Raw genomic sequence first — 24197 nt, 5'->3', positions numbered from 1 at the left:
TTGCAAGCAAGTAAAATATAAACAGAAAGATGGCTCTTGTTGTAAAGTAGCTGAATTGCTTCTTTGATCATCAAGCAGTTTTTTCTGATGGGAAATGTTTCTCTTATTTTAGAAATGAATACGAATAGAAAACTAAATCAGCAGAAGACCTTGGAAAGCTATTGTGTTTCAGGTTGTGATTGTTTCTTGAGAAAAGGGATAATCTTGGTGAATTTGGACTATCCTAAACACAAAAATGAAATAGTGCAAATTTATTTAAATATAATGGATTGAACTAAGCAAACAAAACTATACTTGTAAAATAAATATAAGAAACAAATTTATTAATTTTTCATAAATCTCTTAGAGAATTTTTGAATATTTCCTACTAAGATGCACTTTGAATGAACCTACATTCAGACAGAATATCTTTATTTAGTATCTATGCTGTATCAGAGGCCTATCTATTTTACATTTACACAATGTATCATTCAATGAACAGAGCATTGCATGCTCACAGCAAGAAGAATAACTCTCTCAAAGTATTAAAGGAAGAACATAAAAATATCACAGTCTGAAAATACAGTCACATGAAAAGTTAAAAGAACTACTAATATAAATGGCAAAATTCACATCATGTATTCCAGACCATAGTAAATATAAGGGCATACAATTACACTTTTTTTTTATGTTTGTTTGTTTCTTAAGTTATCCTCTGCAACCAATACTAATATGATTATGAATATTCTTAACTTATCCTTATGACACAGTACTATGTGTTAGCTTAAATTCAGTGAAGGTAGCTGAAACAAATGGATTTGACCTTACAGTCAATTCGATAGACAAAAAGAGGATATACAAATGAATGCAGTGGCCTGCCTGGCATTAATAAATAATTATTTATTTGTTTTGATTGGGGTCTGTATTCTTAATTTCCCATCTGGAAGCAAAGTCACTGCACAGCCAATAAATGGAAACCAAGTCAGATAGTCCAGAGGTATACTGGGCAAGTATGCTGGACATTACAAGGATTACTCCTCAAAAAGGAAAAGTGGTGTTTCAGGACCCATAGCAATTGCTAGACTTCTTGCAGTGCTCACTTGCAACACAGCCCATTTAGTCTAAGTAAAAACTACCTTGGGATGTTTAGTATCTGCTTGCTGTGTCACAGATTGAAATGCTGTGTTTTATTGCCTGCTTACCTTCTACAAAATCATTATGTCGTTTCAAAATTCTTTGTAGAAAAGTGGTTGCTTGTTAGAGACTACTGAAAATAAACAGAATCAAAAAAAAAAAAGTAAAAGAAAAACAGGAGAAGAAATAGTATTAAGCAAGAAATAATTTCGGCTTTGGGACTGTGTATTTAGTAGGCATTTAAGGATAATGCTGGAAATGCTTTGAAATAGAGGTAGAGGAAGAAACGACTTCTTTGATTCAAATTGCTGACAGATGTATTTAGGTTATTGCATAATCTGTAAATGGGCCTAATATTTATTGCTGAGACCATACTTGTTAACTTTACAAACTCAGATGTTACAAACTTGGAGTGTTTTCATCATAAATATGGTTTTTATCTTGCACATGAACTGTTTTGCTCAAAACAGAACAGTGTTCCTGAGAGATTAATTTCTATGTAGATAAATATTAGCAATAATTGTCTGGTTGAAAGAACAATACACTTTATTTTTCCTCTCATAGACACATAATAAAAGATTAGTTTCTCATGTATAACTTGCAAAATTTTTTCTTAGTATAATTAATTTTTTATAATAATATTTTTGCATGTGGTAAGCAATATATATTCTTATATATATTGAGATACTAAGTAGCATATATTTCTATACAAAAACTAATTATTGTATGCTCCTGATTTCTAAGACGCCTGCCTTAAGATGCATAACCATCCTATATTAAAAACCTTAAAAATATTACCTGATCCTTTGGAAATATCTCATATCAAGATTCTGGAAAATGAAAGCTGCAAATCTTTTAGTACTTTAGAGGTCACACTTGTCAAAGAGGCCAGGCTCTTATAGTTTTCTTGGCTATGTCTGTTCCATTACAATGCTCAAAATTACAACTCATGCTTAAAACTAGAATATACACACATTGTGTATATTCCACACGTTTTACACAAGGAAAATGTGTATAACTCCTTCAGACAAGTTGAGTAGCAACTTCTAGTCCCACTAGGGCAGTACTAGCAAGGGCTCCTCACCTAGGTCTTTCCTCTTGCGTAAATGTATTTCTCCTAGAGAATATGATAGAATTATAGAGTAGACTGAGTTGGAAGAGACACTTTGTTGTCATCCACATAAATCCCCAACACTTCATAACAAAAAGCAAGGGGAACTTTGAAGGTTTCCTGATGCTGTGCCCAAGTCAAGTTTTTGGGATCACCAGAGTTGGCATAACTTCTCTGTAATGTCTTTCTGTGCTTAAGTACTCTGTGAAAAATTCTTATGTGCAGAGAGAACTCCTTTTTCTGCCTTTTGTCTTTTCTCTGTACATCTTCAAGAAGGATATGAGTCCATCCACTCTTCAGATGGCTGAACGCAGAAAGTAGATTTTACCCTGTTGTTGTTTCTGCAGATCTCTCATTCTGCTGGATTCTGAGATTTTATTTTTATGTCACAGGTGGCCCAGAATTGGACACAGTACTCCCTCCACTTGTAGCCTCATGACTGTCCAATGGGCAGGAACAATCACTTGACACACAGGCTGAAAGTTGCTGAGGCGTATAGTCCATTCCACTATCCAGGCTGCTAATGAAGCTTTTTGACAGCTTTGGCTCCTATATCAACCCAATGAGAAATATTTTCTATTACTGGCTAAATTTTGAAGTATTTCCACTCTTCTCCAAAACTGGAAAAACAGCGAATTTTTTCTTCACCTTGCAATCTGCTGGCATCCAGGCATTACGTTCTCAATTTGGCCATTGATTTGCTACAGGACACTCTGATAAACAGTCGTTAAAATCAAGTTCACATCTCCTGCTCTTGCTTTAATCACAAAGTTAATCTTTTTATCAGTGATGAAAATCACTGAGCTGGTTAGATATGATTGTCCTTGTAAACCTCATTTTGCAGTTCTGAAACACCTAGGTTTTTCTACTTGTTAGTGGTTTCAAGGATGATTTTCCCCATTATCTTCCCAGAGTCTAGGGTGGGATTTACTGGTCTGTAATTCTATGAGTCTTTCTCCCTGACCTCCTTTGAAGATAGAAGTGACATTTTCCTTTTCTAGACATCAAGGATTTCCTTTGAATGTGACCGGAGGAAGAGATCTGTCTCTACAAACTTTCTCTATTCATTTACTAAAACTAACTTTAGTATGAGACACTGCTTTTTTTGGAGGAATTCCCGAATATTATATGCCTATCTTTAGACAATACTATAATAGTCAGTTTGTAAAGGAAACAATGAATAAAGAGTTTTACTTAATGAAATTGTCACAACTAATCAGTATCAAATGGAGTGGCCTTCATGGACCCTCTTACTATAAATCTCCTAGTTTATGTTAGATGATCAACACTCTCAATATTTAGCAGTCAATACCTAAAAGAGTAGTATTCTCCAAGTGGAGGGAGATGATGTTCTTACATGCAATAATGTTGACATGTCCATTAATATTTTCATCACAGTATTGTTTATATTATCTTGTTTACAGAAAATTCCTGGACTGTACAAGAACAAATTCTAATCTGCCAAGCTAAGATGGCTGTCAACAGTAAATTTACTCAATTAACTGATACCAGGCAGGAGTGAGTGTATGCAATATCTTATTGTAAAGGTCAGCCTTGATTCATTGCAAATCACTCCTCACTTCAGAGGGGGAGTGCAATAAACTTCTGTAGGTGGGTGTGCTACCCTAAGTGAAACCAGTTCATTAACAAAAGCTTATACAAAAGCTTAGGGACATAATGTAGGTTCTTTATATAGATTCACTTGCAGGGATGTGTAGAGTATTTGGTGATTGCTTTTCTGGACTTCTACAAGTATTGATTAAGTTATATCTCCATCAGACAGGTATTTTTCTGTTTGAATGTCAGAACCCTGGTGAAACAAAAAACATAACTGAGCCCTGTTGTGGTCTTCAGGTCTATAGCATTCCCTAGCATGTCTGCCTGCTAACTGACCTAACATTATTAGCTGTAAATTTTATATGTAAATGTATATTTTTTCTTATTTTTTACAGGAATTAAAAGTCAGAAGTGGGTTCTGGAACAGTTAATTCCACTACTCTTCCATCTCTTTTCCCTGGCTTTGTTTAACTGGAAAAATAGTGACGTCACTCTTGTGCCGAGGTCGGGGCAGGAACAGGCGAGAGGCAGGATCATAGAAAAGGCAAAGAAGGCTTTACTTGAAAGAACCACGCAGTTTTTATAGTGTGGTACGATAGATTCTATTCTATAGGCCAACTAACAGAAACATCTTTCTCACACACTGTCCTTGAGAGGAACAGAAAAATAAAGGAGAAAAACACCACCTGCAAATTGTTTATAGTTATCAAGCTATTACATCTTTCCAGCTCCCTAAAACTTCTCACAAGCCGTTGTAAGAAACGCTTGCTGCTTCTCTCTCCCTGTCCCATGGCATCCACATAGTAGAATTCTGGTATTCTTAACTATTTCTGGTGTATGTATGGGTTTCTTTACCATGAAAAATGGATAAACTTTTAAGTTATGATGAATTACATCAGGTATAGGAACAGTTTCTCTTAGATGGATGCTACATTTTAAGATAGAATGAAGACTGAATGAATTAGGATTGCCCTCTTTATCTTCTTTGATAAAATTTTTGTGTCAGATAAGTCAATTAGGGATCCGCAATTGTATCCCACATCCTCTGAGATTTTTCCTTTTTTTTATCTGCTGATGGTTGTTGTTACAGTCTACATTAAAAATTTTGCTTTCCCTTGCCCATTTTGTTTATTTTTCAAGTTAATTCTACTTTTCATCAAATGGTTCTCTTGTTTATTTCTTTATGTATCATTGTATAAATTTCTGTACCTTGGGAAACTGCAGACTTATCTCTGCAGTTGGTCTAATCCACAAAATGCTTTATATTCCTTTAAGCATATAACAACATCTTAAAAATTCTTGTACGTAAGACTCATAGAGACATTGTTTTGGGGGGGTGTGTCTTGTTAATATTCTTTCCATATTAAGAGTGGCCTAAAGACTGCTAGTTTTGCTGTCAGATAATCTGAACAGTTGGAATTCATTCAAATGTGGTCAGAACTAGTTTTAAATTGTACTCATATCTTCTGGTTTCATATTGAATATCTGACTTTTTTAAAATGTTGGTCATTTGTTTAGTATTGCCATGAGATGTAGTGGTGAGAATACAAAGTATTTTCAATTGTTTTCTTGTTTTACAATATACTAAAAAACCAGTATCTATTTATGCTCAAACTGTTGGAGGCCTACAGCTCAAACAGCTCCAATAATTCACAGATTACAGTGAATTATTTACTCAGTTTGTTTGGGGATACAGAGTGTTTTTGTAAGCAGGAACAAAAAAGATGCAGCCAAAAAATTCAACACCTTCATTTTCTTTTGTAGTCTGTTTCATCACAGATTAAGAAATCATATCTTTGGAATAGTTTCTCTTAATACAGTTTCCTCTTTAAAGGTACAGGAAATAAATCTTAGCAAAGATAACTGTGTTTTATACTGCCTGTTAAAGATATATTACCTTGCCAGGACTCAACTGAGTATTTTTGTACCTGTGTGACTTTGAGTTTGTCCATACTTGACAGTGTTCGTGTATAAATTACTATGGGTTTATTAGTCAGGAGAGTGCAAAGTCTACATATTTCAGTAGCTCATAGCACACAGCTTTAATGGATGTAAAATCCATGCTGATCAAATCCTGATTTTTTATCTGTAATGTGGGCAAGGAAATACAAGGGGAGCTACTAATGTTAACAGGGATGTGGATTTTTCATCTTTAAAAGTTATGGTATGCTTTTGCCATTTTTTTCTTAGTTCTCAAAATAATAATAATTTTATCAAAGATAATTATGCTCTTCAAAGGGAATATAGTGGAAAGGTGAGATCCATCCATTCTGATGTGACTGATTCTTATTTTGTAGTAGGATATCAATTGAAAACTTTGCCCCTCAGTTTTTAAAAATGACCATGTGTATTCAAGCTTACCTTTAGGACAGCTACACCTTGCAATATCTCAGAAACAAAGAAATCAGGAATTGTGATTGTTCTTTATGGTTCCCAAAAAGTTCATTACACTGTATGAAAGAAGATATTCTCTGTGGTTTTGCTGAACTTATTCAGACCCACTTAGAGATATTTGCGTAATTTTCCAGAGATAACATGTTTAAGAAACCCATCAACTTTAAAATATTTTTTTAAAATTGTGGTATTTTTAAAAATAGAACTTCTACTGGCAGACTGTCTATTATAAATTTGATATTACAGTCATTAAATTAATTTGAAAGTTATGAAACTAACCCATAAAATCAGCAGGGTGATAATTGTTATATTATAGAAACAGCATAGACAAACTGAGATTAGAGTAAAATCCTAACAAAAGAGATGAGAGTTTTCTGGGTATTGTAATTGATATAATTAGAAAGATGAGCTTTTAGAATGTTTCACACCAAAATACAACATACCTTGTTGTATTTAAATTTTAATTGAAATAAAATTGAAATTTTATCTCTAGTGCCCAAGAAAGAATTAAAGAAGAAAAAAAAATTTAAACACTATTCTTCTGTCATGAGTATTGATAGAACACAAATTGTACCTTAATGTACTTTATTGTACCCATATATAAGCACAGGTACTTGCTGAAAGATTTATTAACTCCCGCATTAAGAGCACTTCATTTGGTGCATATTTTTAGACATATGATGCAGAAAAATGTTCTTAGCTACACTGCCTTATCCTCTCCTGAGATCAGGCTTGTAACAAAATTATTATCTCTTTTGCATGTTCAGGTCACCAACAGAACAATATATGATTTATGATTTAACCATGCAGTTATGAAAAAGACTGATTTAATCTTACTACTGATTTTAATTTCACATTTAAATAAGGAAATTTATGTTTCCTCTAAAAATACCAAAATATCCAGTACTCAGAATCATCAAGGTTGGAAGAGATCTTTGAGATCATCTAATCCAACCATCAACCCAGAACTACCAAAATCACCCCAAAACTCTATCTCCAAATGCAACATCTAGATGTGTCTTAAACACTTTCACTGCAAGGGATGCTGATTCCATCACATCTGGGGACAGCTTATTTCAATGGCTAAACACTCTTGGAGTGAAAAAAATTTCTAATATCTAACCTGAACCTCCACTGGTACAACTTGAGGCACTTCCCTCTTGTTCTTTCACTTGAGATATGGCAGAAGGGACTACACCTCCTACAGCCTCACTACAACCTCCTTTCAGGTAATTAAAAGGAGAAATGGGGTTTGGTCTCTCTCACTACTAGAGGTCAACCTTTATTTCAAATTGCCAAATAAATTAATTACCACATTTTCTTTAAATTGAGTCTCTGTAAATTTGAGTTTGGTTTTCATAGTTACACACAAGTCATTGTAAAATGCCTCTTTTTCTCTGAGAAGGAAAAAGAGCCTTAAACATTTTCTTCCTTTGGCAAACACGTTCTAAAATGCTTTTCTAATTACTTCCAATAGCAGTGATACTGTACAGTACTACTAAACCCAGGGAAGGGAGCCTTAAATAATGTATAGCATTAATCACCTCTGAAGATAAATAAATAAATTATCTGTCCAGTTACCCTTTAGGGAAATGGAATTGCTTCTCTGTGTAACATCACTTTGGGCCTGCAAAGCTCTCTAATGTATTTCAATCAAAAGTGATGTGCTTGTCAATACTTGGCAGGAAAATCTGTAAAAACACATCATGTACTGTAGGCATAGTTTAGGGTGGTCATTAATGATTTTGTTAAGAGTTTGAATTGATCAATAATGACACTGTGATACAGGAGCATATCTCCTGTCATTTTGGCAAAAAGTAAATAAGAATATTTTACAAACAATGATCTTTAGAGATTCTTCTGAGTTAATTGTAATGTGAGCCAAGCAAGGAATGGTGTTCTATCTAGTTTACATTTTATAAGAAGTGGCTAAGGCAGATAACAATTGTATGGTCTTGCAGAGCCTTAACCAAAAATTGATGTGAAGCTTCAGTTCTATTACAGGATGTACAGCAGGACTATTGAATAAGAAAGGAAATATTTGGCGTTCTTTGTGTTAAGCTATGAAGCAAGTGTTTTTAGAGAGAACAAAAACTGAAATGTCTCATTCTAGGATACAGAAAGCTGCAGCTACTTTGAACAAAACGTAGTTTGAATAAATGAAAAGGCAATACAGGGTGTAACACTGTGTCTGAAAACACCTTCCTGCTATAATTTTTTTCTGCTCTTTATGGCTGTATTCACATCTCAGCCATGAGCTGGTAAGGTTTGGTTTGTATGTAGGAGAAGTTATTACTACATTAACAAAATTAAAGGGCAATAGAATGAGAAAGAGGTGCCCCTTGAAAGGGAGTAAAACTTTTTGTCCTGTTTGTGTCAGTTACTGACTGAAGGAAAACAAGAACTTGAAGTGTGGGCAGAAGTACATGTGTACAGAAGAGTTAAAAGTTAAGAAAATCTGCATGAGTACTTCTCTGGAGTACACTCCTTTAAACACAACAGGTTGTGGCTCTCAACTTGAAAGATTTTATTTTTCTTTATTCAGGTTAAGTTTTATTTGAGAACATAAAAAGTATCATGAACTGAAGCAGAGATTTCTCATCCAGGACTAGATATGGTACAGACTTCACATAGAAAATCAGATGTGTTTTTTTCCTGGAGAAGCAGGCAAGTCTAATTTTAGACATGACAAAATAAGTGAGCGCAAGAAACAGTGTGGAGGGGTAGAAGCTGAAGAGGGTTGCACTGAGATTATAAGGTTCCTTAGGTTCATTTCATGCATATCTTCATAGTATAACTGTTCCATTTGTATATGTCATTTTTTAAACTTCTGTAAGTATTCCAGAAGTTTCTGAAGAGGCAGCTGAAAGATGAAGAGGTGTGTCTAAGATTTAGCAGAAGTAAAAGAGGTGATAAAGGGAAGTAATCTTGTATAGAATATAAGAGTATATTTGTGTGAATGCTCTTTTGTTTTTCTTTGTGACGTTCTAGCCATCAAAAGATATTCAGATGATGACTAATTTGTGTAATCTATGTGGGGGCACATTTTAGACTTTCTCTTTTGCTGAATATGCAAATACAGTTTTGTAGAAGAACTCCAGGGCAGCGGTTAGTTACCCTTTAAGCCTTACTGTAGCTCTTCCATGGGGCATGGGCAGGATTTTTGTATTGTGTGAGGTTAGGTCCTCACACTGTTGACCAGAGCTCAAATCTCATCTCCGAAAGGAGGATTGTTAATACAGGAAGTAAGCCAATTCTGTTTTGGGGGGGGTTAGCCTTGACTGAGGTACAAATGTTAGCTTAGACACTCAATCCCTTCTGCAGCAGGATAAGGAGAGAAAATAGGATGAGCATGCCCATGGGTTGAGACAAAGGCAGGGAGTTGGTTACCAGTTGTTGTCATCTGCTGAAAAAAATTCAGAAGGTGAGAAATGCAGACACTGAGACATCTTTCTTCCCCCCTTTTCCAAGTTTTACTTTACTACTTCACTCCAGGTCCCTCTGCCCACCCCCAGACAGAGAAGGGAGTTGAGGGGCAGTTTGTATTCAGTGCAATGATGGTTTCTCTCTCGCTTCTTTACCAGTTATAAGTCCTTGCAATTTATATCCTATACAATTCCTCCAGCTTCCCCTTTCCATCTTCCTTAGCCACCCTTTTTTTGGCTACTGGCCAAGGTTCACTAGATGAACTTTTATCCTCTATATCCTATCCTTTTACACCTCTGAGAGAAGTGCCCTCCATGTCAGAAGCCAAGTTCAAAACTATTCAGGCTGAGGAGGTCCTGTAATCCAAAAGTCACTTAGTTGGCTGGTTAGTCTGATTAAAAGAGGTTTTCTGTTCTATTAGGCTCAGGACTCACTAGAAGGCTCAGCACAGTTAATCAAAGGCACCTGCTATGCATCCCTGGACAAGGCTTATCCTTATGATGCTCAGGCTTCCGTTTCTAAATGTTTTCTGTAGTATGGTGGCAGGCCTGGGACAGTCACCCCTCAAGAGGAGCTTAAGAATCACGAGGAAAGGATGTGCAAGGCCTTGGCACTCCTGAAGGCAGAAAAAGATGAAGTCATATAAATACGACTTAGCAACCTCTAAAAACATAAGTATATTGCAAACACTGCTACCATACTGCATCCAAAACTGAACTTCATACCAGCTTATAGCAGCTGCTAGGAAGAAAATTGACTCTATCCCAGTGAAAAAGAATTTACAGATTGCTTGAAATTTAAGTATTTCTAAAAATAGGGATGTGGATTTTTCAAAGTAGTCAATATTTTATTTCTTCCATTCTTTTTCAGTATACTCAGGGAGGACATGAATGGGTAAAAAATAATAATGTTTTCTAGTAAAAATGTAAGAATGTTATATGAAACAGCTAAATGTAGGCTATTTGGAAGAAAAATGCAAATTAAAAATATTAGAAGTATTGTGAATACCCTGTTTTTTGAAAACCCAATTATTACTATTGAGTCAGAGGAATGAAGGAATACATATGAAGGCTCAAAGATCCTCAGGTATGCTAAGAGCCTGAAGAGCAAAGCATACAAGGGGGAAAATCATGTTGGAGACATAATTTTACATATATCGCCAAAAAGGGGGCAAAATATTTTCTAACACAACAAATACTCTAGTTTTCTGAATTGCCACTCAGAACTCAGGCAAGGTTGTGAATCTTGTGAAAACTAAAATAGAAGCAACTCTTTTAACATCTCCCCTACCATATCATACTTGAGATATCGCAGAATATCTCCTAGAATATTTTTTGTAAGACTTCAGTGTATTTAACAGCAGTCCAAACACACTGATTGTGGGAGAACCCTACAATCATTCTAAAGTTCACATGCATTAAGAGATAGTAATTTTAAATAAGTTTTCTTCAGATTCTTGACTGTCATTTAATATTTACTCTATTGACATTTCTTCTGTTCAAGAAAAGGATGGACTAATATTATGGAAACTGAAAAGTTATGTAAGAGCTGAAACTAGCATATGTAATAAATTAAGCAATAAGAACTTGACTAGTGCTTCAAAAATTATATTGTATGTGTATCTTTTACACTTGTTTCCATCATACATTAATCTTTAATTATGATGGCAATATACTATGTCTTTAATCCAGAAGAGTAATGGATTTTATTAAACTCTTAATTCACATCTGTAAAAACAAACTGTTTCCGTTATCATAAAGTTATAATTATCACATAATAGTTAAGAATTTTTATATAATTTATTTATTTAATAAATTTTCATCAAACAAAACAGCCTTTATAATTTTGGTTCTGATTTTACTTATGACTTACCTACGTATTTCTGTAGCTCCCTAGCCTATATTTCTTTGGATTTTAGAGCAGGACTAGTAGCTACTACAGCAGTAAAGATTGACAAGTTCCAAAAATCACCAAATATTCCCTGTTGCTGGGTTATATTACTCCTGTATGGTTCATGTTGCTCATAGTAGAAGTTTATGAAAGAATTTTTTATATTATTTGCTTATGAGCTAATTGTGTTTGGCCTTTTTTGTCTTTTTTGTTTTTTTTCGTTTAGTCAGGAAGCTTAACTTGAATAAAAATGGGACATAATGAAGATTTTGGTTCTGATCCTGCAGTAGCTTGTGTATTTGTATTTTATCTCTGATTCAATGAGCTTTAACAAGATCCTGTTGATGTTTAAAATTAATAGTGCCTATAAGCAATTTAAAGGTATTTGGGGTAAACATATAAAAAAATTCTGTAAAGTGTGTATAGAACTGGCACATGAATCTTGTGCATTTCTAGACTTTAGATTGAATTATATCACCCAAATTAAAAAGACTTATAGATATTTTTTAGGGATGTAAAAAGCCCTTTAGGTTGAATTTCTAGTCAATGGAGAGGAGATGATTCAATACAACTGCTTTAGATGGGGATTTGTTTTAATATATAAAAGAGGTGTTAGGTGATTAGTTCTTTTCAGGAAGCAGCAAAATCATGGCAGCTATATGAGGGAAGATGATGTGGAAGATGACCACAGTGCAAGCAAGGCAATTACTGCACTGAGAAATGTTTCTGAGCAGGGCAGGGGTGCTGGTAATTACAATCTCTGTTTACAGCCCAGAAATTCTCAGGTGTGACAATGCAAGGTGAGACAATGAAGGAGGCAAACCCAAAATCTCAGTTTTTCTAAAAGCCATAATTTAGGAAAAAAAGAAATGGAAGCTTTAAGGAAGGGAAGCAGTAGCATGTTTTATTCTTAAGTATTGTAGTAGGTTATGATAAAGCATCCTGGATATTCTTGGAAAAGTTTTGAAATATTGTAATTTGTCAGTTCTTATGCAGTAAGATATGGATTGAAGGTGCAGTCCTGCACAGAAACTGTGTAAAACAATGACTAGAAAAATCATTCTACATTCTGCTCTAGTGAATGGGAGAATGTGTAATTTGCTAGAGCTGAGATTAGAGCTGATAATTTGCTGTGTTCAGTGATACCCAACACTGGATCAGTGTGCTCACAACTCATGAAGAAAATGGGGTAAGATTCTTTTGATTTATCAATTTCTGGTCATTAGATGAAGCTTTACAGCTTGTGAAATCTTTGTGTTAATAGTTTTGCAGTAAAACCTGTTGTCTGCTCACTTCTTGGTCTGACTGCAAAAGAGATGTCTATGTAAGTGGGTAATCATATTTTCTTTACTTTTCTTCATAGGCCTGATGCAGAGAAAAGTGAGGAAATTTGACAGGTTTGAAATACTGCTGGAATTGTATGCACAGCGTAATTTTGTGCTGTCTGTGGCATATATTGCTGGCTATGAGGAATGTATTAGTCACATCATGCTCTAGACAGTATTTTTGTAATACCATTTGATTCGAATTTATTTACCTGTTCATTTAAAAAACTACGATAGTTACATGGTGTTTGAAATACCATGGAAAAAGAATGTAATTTAAATAAACTAAGCACAGCTACCAGTAAATAATCTCATTAGTCCTTAAAGTTATACTTGCATCATACTTTGCAATTGTGTTTTCATTATTTTCTTTGTCTGTATGCATAATCCCATGAGTACAGGGAAGTATTTTATCTGACTTCATCAGAATATGAATTAAGTTTATTGTGTTTGATTGTTGTCTCATAATTTTTATTAGCCTTTCCATAGTTGTTATGTAGCTCCTATTTGGGTCAGAACAGAAGGCAGTATCAGCTGAGAGATAAGGTTGAAAAAATTTTTCAGTATGGATTTTTGAATAAGAATTGAAGTCCAGGCACTAAAGTGGTAGCTGATAACTCTAACGGATTTTTAGCTAAATATTCAGTATCAACCTGTGTTTTAAGAACCTCTTGTGTTTTGTTTTTTGGATCCTGAAGGAAAAAAAAAAAAGTAAAAAAAAAAAGAAAAGAAAAAGAAAAAAGATGGTTTAGACTATCTGGAAAAGTTATTGATAAGAATTTAACAAGTAACATGCTGAATATGATTGAAGGACAGTACCTGGTGCCTGTTTTGTAAATATCTGAAAGCAGCGCACAAAACTCGAATGGCCTGTATGTAAGACTAAAGTATCCAAGCCATCTTTTTCCCACAAGGAGTATCCCTGATGGTTTAAATTCAGTTCTGTGTAATATTCCTAGGCAGCTGTGTTTTGGTATAATGAAAATTCAATTACAAATATTACTCCACTAGTCCGTTTTCTCTTCTCTCTAAATTGCAGTCTGGGGTTTTCTGCTCTTTTTAACAAGTTGCATTGCTCTCCAGAATATACAGCTTAAATTAAAAATATCTTTATCTCCAGATATTACAGTCTGTATTAACCATATCTATTAATTTACTTTCAAAACATAATACTATCTTCATACTATCGTCAGAGATAAACTGACGATAGTTTTGATTTGATAACTATTAAAATTGGTGGAGGGTACCCTTTACACAATCTCAACAGCTTTGAATTGAGCTGATTTGTATGGAACATGCTAGACCACACAAGTTTTATGAAAGCAGCTGAAAGCAGCAGTCAGTGTGTGACAGGATGTACTGCTCCAAGTGTAGTGGGTGTACAAATACCCACGTCTACAAGCACATCTAAGCTCATCTAGACTGAGTCCCATGACTCTCTGGGAGACTGTGTTTTTATTTACAAACCAAAACTGAAGAGGCTGTTCTAGTACATCCAGAATAAGTTATGCCTCTTCCTGGATTTGTCTCAAACTGGACACTGGAAGGGAGGAGTGGGTGCTTGCAGGTCAAGAATTAACAGAGTCTGGTAACATCATCAAACTCCTAAATAAAAAGAGAAGCAGAAATTCTAGCAGTAGATCACCGTTAATATTATGACAGGTTCTGAAGTCAAACAGGCTCAAGGAGCCTAAAAAGATCATCAGTCCTGACTCCAGCACTGATCCAGCTGCTAGGGTGTCCAGGGACCTGTGGGCACCATCTGGGCTTCATGGAGGTAACTTTTTATAGCAATGTTCCCCCACCCTGGAGATAAGTCAGAGGACCTCTGTCCTGTACTTGAACTGTACTGTGTTGTGTTTATTTCAGCAGCCAGAACAAAGACATTTGTCCTAAAAAATGCTGCCATATCTCCAATATTCTCCTTCTCCAGCCACATCATGTTCTTTACCACAACATATTTTTAGCCTTGGTTGGCTCCATGGCTATTCAACTACTGGCGTTGGAGACACACACATAAGATCCCTTCTCTTCTGGGCTTCTACACTATTATTTCAAATGCTGTGTGAATACAGAGTATAATAAATTATAGTCTCTCTCAAAGAATTTACAGTTCTGAAGTAGGTCTGTCTGATCATTGGGTGTACTAATTTTAGTTTCTAATGTCATGGTATATTCCGAAAGCAGAATTAAATTTAACACAAATCTTTCCTGTGAATTGCTGAGATAGCTGGCTTTTAAACATTACTTGCACTAGCCAATAATTTCTGGAGAGTACTTGTACCTTTTCAGTGGGTAGAAGCAATTAGGAAACTTGAAACTCAGGTTTTGTGAAGTTCATTTATAGTCTATTTTTTAAAGTATTTCAGATACCTGAAGGTGTTAGAGATTAAGAGACTGTATCTGAAATTTTAGAATAAACACTAATAGAAATGGGTAAATAGGAAGAGTACCTGTTACCCGTGGTCAGAAAAATCAATCTCCAAAATTGCATCTGTTCATTGAAGTTCTCTTTTTGCTTTATGCTTGTTCTTGATTGAGCAAGTGTTCTGCATTTAAATTAATAGGAAGGTAGTCCATTAATCAAGGAAAGTGATTATTATTATAATATCATTTATTATACCACATTTAAATAGTGTGAGCAGTTCTGGGATCAGGCAGAAGGAATTTTCCTAACATTCACTTCTTAATAAGAGAAGCTGGTAAAAAAAAGATGATGTTCTTCATACTTGGAAACAAGGGAGGTTCTAGCCTGACTTAAAGAAAAAAAAAAAAAAAAAGATGCAATGATAGCTATCATGGGAATCATGGGAATGATTTTCCCAAGAATTTGTGGAATTCTATTCTTTCTGTGTTTTTGAGAGATGACTGAACAGTCCCTTGTTTTGAAATAATGGACACTGCCCTGAGCATGATCCTGGTTTATAAAACCTGCTAGGTGAACCTGTAACTCTGTGATTTATGAATATTTATTACAATAGGCTAAGCAGCGTGAAACATGTAGCACATACAAAAAAAATGATTAAAGGATCCGTACCTTAAGATTTTTACACTAGACAATCTAATATCATAGATCATCCTTAAAATAAGAAGGAGCAAAATTTATCCATAACAAGCCAGTACCAATTTTCCTTACTGTATAAATAGAGAATTCTAAAATTTTAGGACTCAGATTACATTGTTTCTTTTTCCTAAAGCCATTTTGTATGTCTTGTAGGTTGTTTCCTCCTTTTTTTTATAGCTATGGAAAATTTTTCTGTGCTTCATAGTAATATAAAAATTATTAAATAAGATAAGCCATCAGAACAAAAAGGTAAAACTACCAAGTTATGTTTTAGATTGTTCAGTAATGTCACAATTACAGTAAATAACACTTGAAAATATATATTTCAATAAAAAATGTATTTGTTTTGTCTAGAAAACATTGTCCTCACAAGAAAAAGATGTTTTCCAGTTTAATATTAAAATATCTCTCAGCAAAAGAGTATAAAAACCTGCTTCAGTTTCACCGAGCGCTTGGCTTCCAGGTTTTGTTGGATTGACAAAAACATGACATGAAAGATACTTAGATTTTTAATGAGACAGGAAACTTCTGATCTAGTTTTACTGTAAAGTAATAGAAGAATTCAGGTCACAATGGTTAATTAGAGCCCAATCAACATTTTTGCACAGCATATCAGTATTACTTTGGAGATCCAAATGAAACAGTTCTTTGTCAAGTAGACACTTTTAAGACGAGAGGTGCTTTAACATTACATTAAGAGCTTCAAAGTGGAACATTTGATTTTCTGTATTATAATGTGTTTGAAATGTTATTGTGAAGAAAATTTTATTTTTCAAAGTGACAGATGAATTATTCAGATAGCTTTGATTGTAAAATACACCAAAACCATTCTTTCATAAAGGCTGCCTATCCAAGGGTTTTTAACAGAGTGGCTTTAATGATTTGAGAAATTATGAAAATACATTAATATTGATTTAATAATTAAAATCTTAAATTTTTAAAATTATTGTGCTGGTGTCTTTTGCTAGTTCCATTCTACCGTGCTGTGATTTTTATTTTTTTCACTCAAATATATTTTGCACCTGCAAATATTGCACTTGTATTCATTATCAAAGATTTGAAGACATGATTTAAACATAAAATAAAAGTCCCTCTCAATAGTTTGCCTCCAAGTCCGGGCATGGTGATTAAAGCTCTTAAAGGATTAGAATAATCCTGCACATTGCAATTAAAATATAAAGTTCTTCAAAAGAACCATGAGGAAGAGAGAACTGAAAATCTTTATTTTTCAAAAAAAATTGTAACATAGAATAATTTATCTAGACATGTTTGCTTGGTTTAGCTACAATTGATAAAATAGCATTATAGATATGAACTGATCATAATGCACAGCAATTGCAAAGCCATGAATTGGAACAGATTGATTGTATATAATCTGTTTGTAATCTATTGCCAGACTCAGGCATCTTTCTACTATCCCTGTTCTGTCTATTTTTGAGATAATTAATTAAATTGTCTTTTCCTTTATGTTTATATTTTTCTTTTTTTTTTTTTTCTTTTCTCAGAGCCTGGCCCTGCAAGGTGCTTGTGAGTGTCCCCAGCTTCTTTTGGAAAACCTTTCCAGGGATGCTACTGTGCACCTCACAGGACAGGATGCAATTCCTTTAATTTACTATTGTGTTTTTTTTTTCTGTGAATTGTAGGAGTTGGTGATTAACAATGTCACTTTTACCACTAATTATTTATTTTTGGTTATATTCATTATTTGTAATTTTGATGACAAAAAAGCATTTTGCCTGATGTATTATTTTTCTAGTTAATTTCTGTGATTTAACACATATTAATTTTCTTTCAAGATGCAAAATATTGACACAGTGGTTATAAGAACTTAATTCTAAATGGGACCAATTGTCTTGAATTCTATTGGTGTCAATAAAAGAATAAGTGCTTTGATGTTTACAGGTGGCACTTGGAAACTTTCAGAGCCAATCTGTATGCAGCTTTATCAGTATCAGCAACAGTTAAGAATGTTAATCTTCAATATTGTTTTTTCTTTTAATATTGCTGTTAAGTATAATGCAATCGCACTGTAAAAACTTTTAATCACTATTTTCTTTATAACCTCTCTTGTTTTTCTTTTTTTTCACAGCAGTTTTGCTGGATAAACTTTGTGATGGCTGCATTTTAAATCTGTTCTTTTTCTTCTGTCAATTACCACAGGTTTAGTCCCTATGAGTGGTATAATCCACATCCTTGCAACCCTGATTCAGACGTGGTGGAAAACAATTTTACCTTGCTAAATAGTTTCTGGTTTGGAGTTGGAGCTCTCATGCAGCAAGGTATACGACTCAGTCTGCTCTTTCTCTTGGGCACCATGTCCCACTTTTTGCTGGGGGTAACAGTTCTCTGGTGCAAGTCACTTGCATGGGTGCCTCTGTGCATGTAGCCATAAACCAGCTTTTTTTCATGAATATCCAGGCATTCCCAACACCTTACAAATTAGCCTGAAGACAGATAAAAAAAAGGAGCTCAAAAAAGTACAGCACACCCATACAATTTATTTCCTAAACAGAAAATTCTTACCTCATTACTAAATGAGCCAATCTGTCCATTACCTAAAAAAACCCCACTTAAACAACCTAAAAATGAGTATACCTTCATCAGATAAGACTATAATGTAAAAATCTATAATTTTTAAAAATTTTGGTCTAGAAACCTTTCAGCTATGGAAAGATTTTATCTAGTAGCTAGAACCTATAAAATAAAATAATATAGGAGATTTATTCCTGTCCAGCCATAATTTATATTTTTAAAATTGGAATGACCATTCAACAATGTCTATATTCAACAATACATGCACTGAGAAACTGATGCCATTTCTGACAATAAAATTGGCAGCTGTGTAGTCATATTGCTCAGAGTAAAACCAACATGCAGTTTTAACTATAACTGTCTAAGTAAAATGCTTAAGCACGTTCTTAAAAATCTGTAATTTCCTTGCCATGCTCCTCTTATTTTGAAAGCATACCGAATATATAGATCCATAAAAATATATCACCATTTTATTGCCCTTTTCCATAAGGATTTGAACACAGTCATATAATATCAGACACATTTGAATAGCACAGATTCATTTTTTGTGCTGACATTTCACTGGGCAGTATAGCATAATACAAAAGATTGTTAGTCCTATTAAAGAACCATTAAAAGAATGGCTTTCCTTTCTGAAAAAATAACCATTGCATATCCCCCCAAAAATTATAGAAAATGTTGGCAGGAACAAGTGCATGTTGGTAGAGTTGTTTTAATGAATATACCTGAGCAATCATTTTTAAAACTTACCATTATAAGTACACCAGCTATAAATAAATCCTGGTTTTAACTCATCAAATGATTTCATGAAGCTTTCCTGTAACTGCAGTAAATATTCTGTCAAATCAGGTAGATAGGCTTTAAAAGTCTCTAACCCCTCAGCAAGAAGAGTACTGTGCTCAGAAAAACATTTCAGATCAGAAAAAACATTTAAAATCAGAAATAAGAATATGTCTACAGTTGACTAAGTGTTTACCATCAACTAGATTGTCAATATACATGTCAAGAAATTATATAGTTGAAACACAATTGCCAAATATGTGTTTGTAAGATAATGATTGCTTTTAAGGAAGCCATCAAAAAAAAGGATGGGGAATGAAAGAAGGTATTTCAAATTCCATTCACAGTTCTCAGGATTGTCAGAATTTCCATCAATGCTGAGTTTTATTTCTTATGTGGCTTTATGCTTCTATGATGGAAAAAGCAATTTAGATTTTTGTATCATCTTTTTGCAAGACCGTAGCATCTAAACATTGTTTTTGAGAATCAAAATAAGAATAAAACCCCAACCTTCATTTTAAAAGATATCTTTGGAGGATAATAGTTTTCCTTGAAGGAAAACCGGTTTTTCAGAATTAAGGCTGACCCTCTGTCCTTGCCTTATATTGTTTTACCTTTACTCAGTTCATCCTTTAATAAACCTTAAAGGCACAATTTTAAGGATGCAGTATCAGTCTTGATTTTGTTGATTGCTTTAAAAAGAAATCTCAAAAACCTAAAGCCATCTAAAAGTAGGCTTTCAGGCAAGCATGGAAGTTCTCACCTAATAGCAAAAACTTTCCATTAGAAACAACATAGAAATGCTTGGGCCATGCTCATATCAACTTATTAAATGCTGCTTAAATACTAAGATTGGCTTAGTGCTGGAGGATACATGATAGAGGAAACTCATGCATGTCTTGCTGGCACCTCTAGCTCCCAGGAAACTGTGGGATATAGTGCTGGACATGACGTTACCTTGGGTACATGACAGTCAGCCCCTGACCAGGCTCTGTTTCATGGGCCCAGGTGGCACTTGGTTTCAGTCCTTGGTAAGGTACGAGCTCGTGGGAAACTGGGGGAACTGCGGCCAATGTCTCCACTCTTCTCTTCTTTCCAGTCCTCTCTGACTTTACTGGTGTTGGTTTTTAAAGTGAAATGAGAGCAATTAAAAAGAGTTAATGATAGTGGGCTTGTTGGGAAATCTCAGTGTTATGGTGTCTAAGTGTCTGACTAACAGGGCCTAGGAGCAACTCCATCAGACAGGTACTTTTCTACTTTTTCCCTTGCAGAATTCTAGGCAGAGTCTGGCGCTGGAGTTGGCTGTCATGTCCAAGTCTGTCAGCCATTTTTGTTTGAAACAGCAAGGGTAAGATGAACTGCAGGGTAAGATGGGCTGTTTTTGAGTACAGTAGTCCAGTTATGATACCACTTCTTTTTTCCTTTTTTTTTTTTTTTTTTTTGTTTTCTTCCTCCCTCCCTCCCCAGCCCTTCTGTTCCTTTTTTCACATTGAGTTTGGAAGTTTGACATTATCTTTCACCTATATGAAGATGTGTTACCTTGCTGGACCAGTTCCTTAACTAATTCAATATAAGCACTAAAATTTAACAGGAATAAAATAGTCCATCTTGCCTTCATTCCATTTTACCCAGGAGATGTAAGAGCAAACATAGTAACCAATTAACAAAAAGGGGTTGTTTCGGTACAATGGTATAATGGATATGATGAAACTCTTTCCTTGAAAACAAGTTTCCAGATACTTCTAAAAGATCTTACATAAAGTTCTTAAAATGAAGCTTGAAATTGTTTATTTGACATCATTAGAAATTTCATTTCATTCAATTATAACATTATGGACAAAAATCCATACATGGTCATTTACAATAAATATTTGTAATTGTATATTACAGTGAATTTTATTTATTCCTATTTTTTGTAATTAGACACAATAGGAGTTTATGTGCTTCAATTTGTCTCATTAGGCTCTAAATTTGCATTAAAAATTATGCAAATTACTATACAGTGTCTGTCTCCCCCTCCATTCTTTAGTGCCATGAGCAGGCAACTCCAGCAATGCATTATAATCTATCTTTATCTAGTTTATGCATAGAAGCCTAATATTTTTATTGCTATTCTATTAAATTGAAGTGTGTAGCATAGCCACCCATATTTATATGAAATTGTGGGGCTAAACATAGAGATGGGAGATGTTACTTTTTTTATCTCAACATATAATAAACTATCCTTTAAAACAATGCAAATGAAAAAAACTCAAAAAGCATATTTATACTAGATTAAAGGTTTTGTTTATCAGATATGAAATCCTTTATTTCACATCTGGTACCTTCATCAATTGCTTATTTTCTCTGGAAAACAAGTTGAAGTAACTGCATTTTTAGTCTTGGGAATTATATATATTTGTTTAGAAATTCTAAAATGGCACTGATCACTGAATCTCCCATTACTATATTTTGATGCCCACAGCTCCAAAAAGATATATCTTTATAAATTTAACCAGTTATTTTGCATTTCAGTTGTGTGTGTTTGTACAAGCAGTACATCTAAACCTGTAGCTTAAAGATTTTTTTTGCACAGTGATTCCATTTCCCCACTGTGGCAAAAAGTGCTGAACGCTTATTAATTGTTTTCTGTACATCCGTTTCACCTTTCTCCCCTGGTTTTCGTTAGGTTCTGAGCTCATGCCTAAAGCCCTCTCCACCAGGATAGTGGGAGGCATTTGGTGGTTTTTCACACTTATCATCATTTCCTCGTACACTGCTAACCTAGCCGCCTTTCTGACAGTGGAGCGGATGGAGTCCCCCATTGATTCTGCTGACGACTTGGCCAAGCAGACAAAGATAGAGTATGGGGCAGTTGAAGATGGAGCAACCATGACTTTTTTCAAGGTAAGTTTTATATTCTGTTTGAGATGTTATAACCTGATTTTTGGGGAGTAAGCTCTTGCACCTTATTGAAGGGCAGCTACTATGATTCCTGATGTTGACAAAAAACAAGAGGAAACTTTTTTCTTTTTGATTAAAAAGATAGCAAAGGAATCAAATGAAAAACCTCTCAGAGAAAAGAAAAATATTTTCGATGATTTTTCTATTAATGAATTGAATTTATAGTAGTGAAGTATGTGAAGAAACCTGAGTGCTTTCCTCAGATCTTCTATCGCTGCATACAAGATTAAACTTTGTCATACTAAAAGTTATTTATAATGCAACAGCATTATATCTAATTGTAGTCTTTACTCCAGAAACACTAAGGATATTAGTGGCTGTACTGAGGAAAACTTTTTGGACTTCATAATTTTGAGAAACTTTGGAATGAAATTTTGGGTCCATGTAAAAAGTTCAGATTATCCTAGTTTTTCTGTTTCTCTTACCTGCTGCTAAGATAATTAAATTTGAAATATAATGAAGTAAGATACTGAATTAGAGGAAAAGATTTCTTGTTTATATTCATCAGGCATTTAAACAGACTTAAATTAGTGATAAATATTTATGAAAGGAGAGAAGATGGTTTGTTCTCTAACTCCCTATGTTGGATAGCACAGAGGTGTCTCAGATCTTCCAGAGAGGCATTTAACAATATTTGCCTGATCTTTGGTAATTTCTGAAGACTTTTTGGCTAATATAGCCTAGTTTTAAGAATTATTATGCTATCACCTAAAGCTCTGCGTTGGCTGTCACATTAGCATTTGTAATCAGCAAACTTAGTGCCAAGGTGGCTTTTAAACTGGTACAGAAATTAAAGACTGTGTGCTCAGTTTCTCTCATGAAATTTAGAGAGCGCAAGATTGGTTTATATATCAAGGCTAAATAATCTCTATTTAATCTTATGACCATAGACCTTGTATCAAATCAAAGTGTACAAATAGTTCAATTTGAAAAATATATAATTTCTAAGTCTTTCAGCTTCGGCTTGGAAATAAAAAATCATTCAACTCCAATATCTCAGAATGTTTCAGGCTTCTTAACTTAAACCATGCATTGGGAATGTTCTGAATATTTTTCTCAGAATACTCATTGGAAAAAGAGCTGATGAAATTGATACAAGTAACTAATCAATTAGAGATCTCTTTGTGTCAGGAAATATTTGAAGTAGTTAAAAGCAATGACATTGAATGTTTAAAGACTGAGTGTTTTAAACCAGTCAAAATTATTTTTGTCTTGAGACATAAAAAAATAATACAAAGTATTTACTGAACTACCAGAAAACACTCTAGGGATTTAACTTAATTTTAGCATGGCAGAAAATTTTGCTCTAATTCTATTTCAGATTCAAATTGTGAACACTGTGGAAATATTAGGGAGCAACTTTAAATATTTAGTTTTCCTTCTCATCCTTAATTTTCTGATTCACTTCTTTTTTTTTTAATACTTCTAATATTTTAGAAGTTTTCTAAATTTCTAAGTGCGCAGAGACTATTCCTCTTTCTGTGGACTTTTTTCCCTCTGCAAGTTAATGAAATACTCCCATTCCTGCCCAATTATTCCTTTCTGCTCTCTTTATTCTTCTGTTTACACTTGTCCAGATATATTTTGTGATTATCTAGTGCATTGTATCCAAGAACTAAAGAGGCCTTATATCTATCTAATGAAATAACATTTTCACATCCTTCACTGAAGTTTTTATCTGCAGTTGAAATAACCCTAGACTTAAACATAACAGATTTAGGATGTCAGATCACATAATTTAGCATTACTTTTTTTACATTAATGAATTTTCCTCCTTCACTATGAGTGAAAAAGAAAACTTATAGGAAAACATAGGATTTATTTATTCAGCTGGTAAATTTTAGATCAAATTAAGGTTTATTCTTTTGAAAACATATATTTTCTGGATTATTGTGTGAACAGATATTATTAGCAAGTGTTTTATGACATGAAACTGAAGCAGTAATTAAGAACTGTTCCAACTTGGAACAAATTGATTTGAAATATTTTTCTGTTTACTATCTCATCTGGTAGAAAACTAATTTATATTATTTGCTACTATTATTAATATTTTTATCATTAA

The 24197-nt window shown here is 34.1% G+C and overlaps 1 protein-coding gene across 1 annotated transcript in view; it reads left to right on the top strand.

The window, feature by feature from the left end:
- The window catches only part of GRIK2 (glutamate ionotropic receptor kainate type subunit 2), a 353523-nt gene that overhangs the window by 243109 nt on the left and 86217 nt on the right, over window positions 1–24197 (top strand). Inside the window, exons 12-13 of the mRNA XM_059842388.1 lie at window positions 18041–18159; window positions 21861–22078. Coding sequence (XP_059698371.1) covers window positions 18041–18159; window positions 21861–22078 — 337 coding nt within the window. The remainder of the gene's footprint in view (window positions 1–18040; window positions 18160–21860; window positions 22079–24197) is intronic.

This window comes from Haemorhous mexicanus, chromosome 3, assembly GCF_027477595.1.
Source record: "Haemorhous mexicanus isolate bHaeMex1 chromosome 3, bHaeMex1.pri, whole genome shotgun sequence".
Lineage (NCBI taxonomy): Eukaryota > Metazoa > Chordata > Aves > Passeriformes > Fringillidae > Haemorhous > Haemorhous mexicanus.
This window is presented reverse-complemented; position numbering and strand designations above follow the sequence as displayed.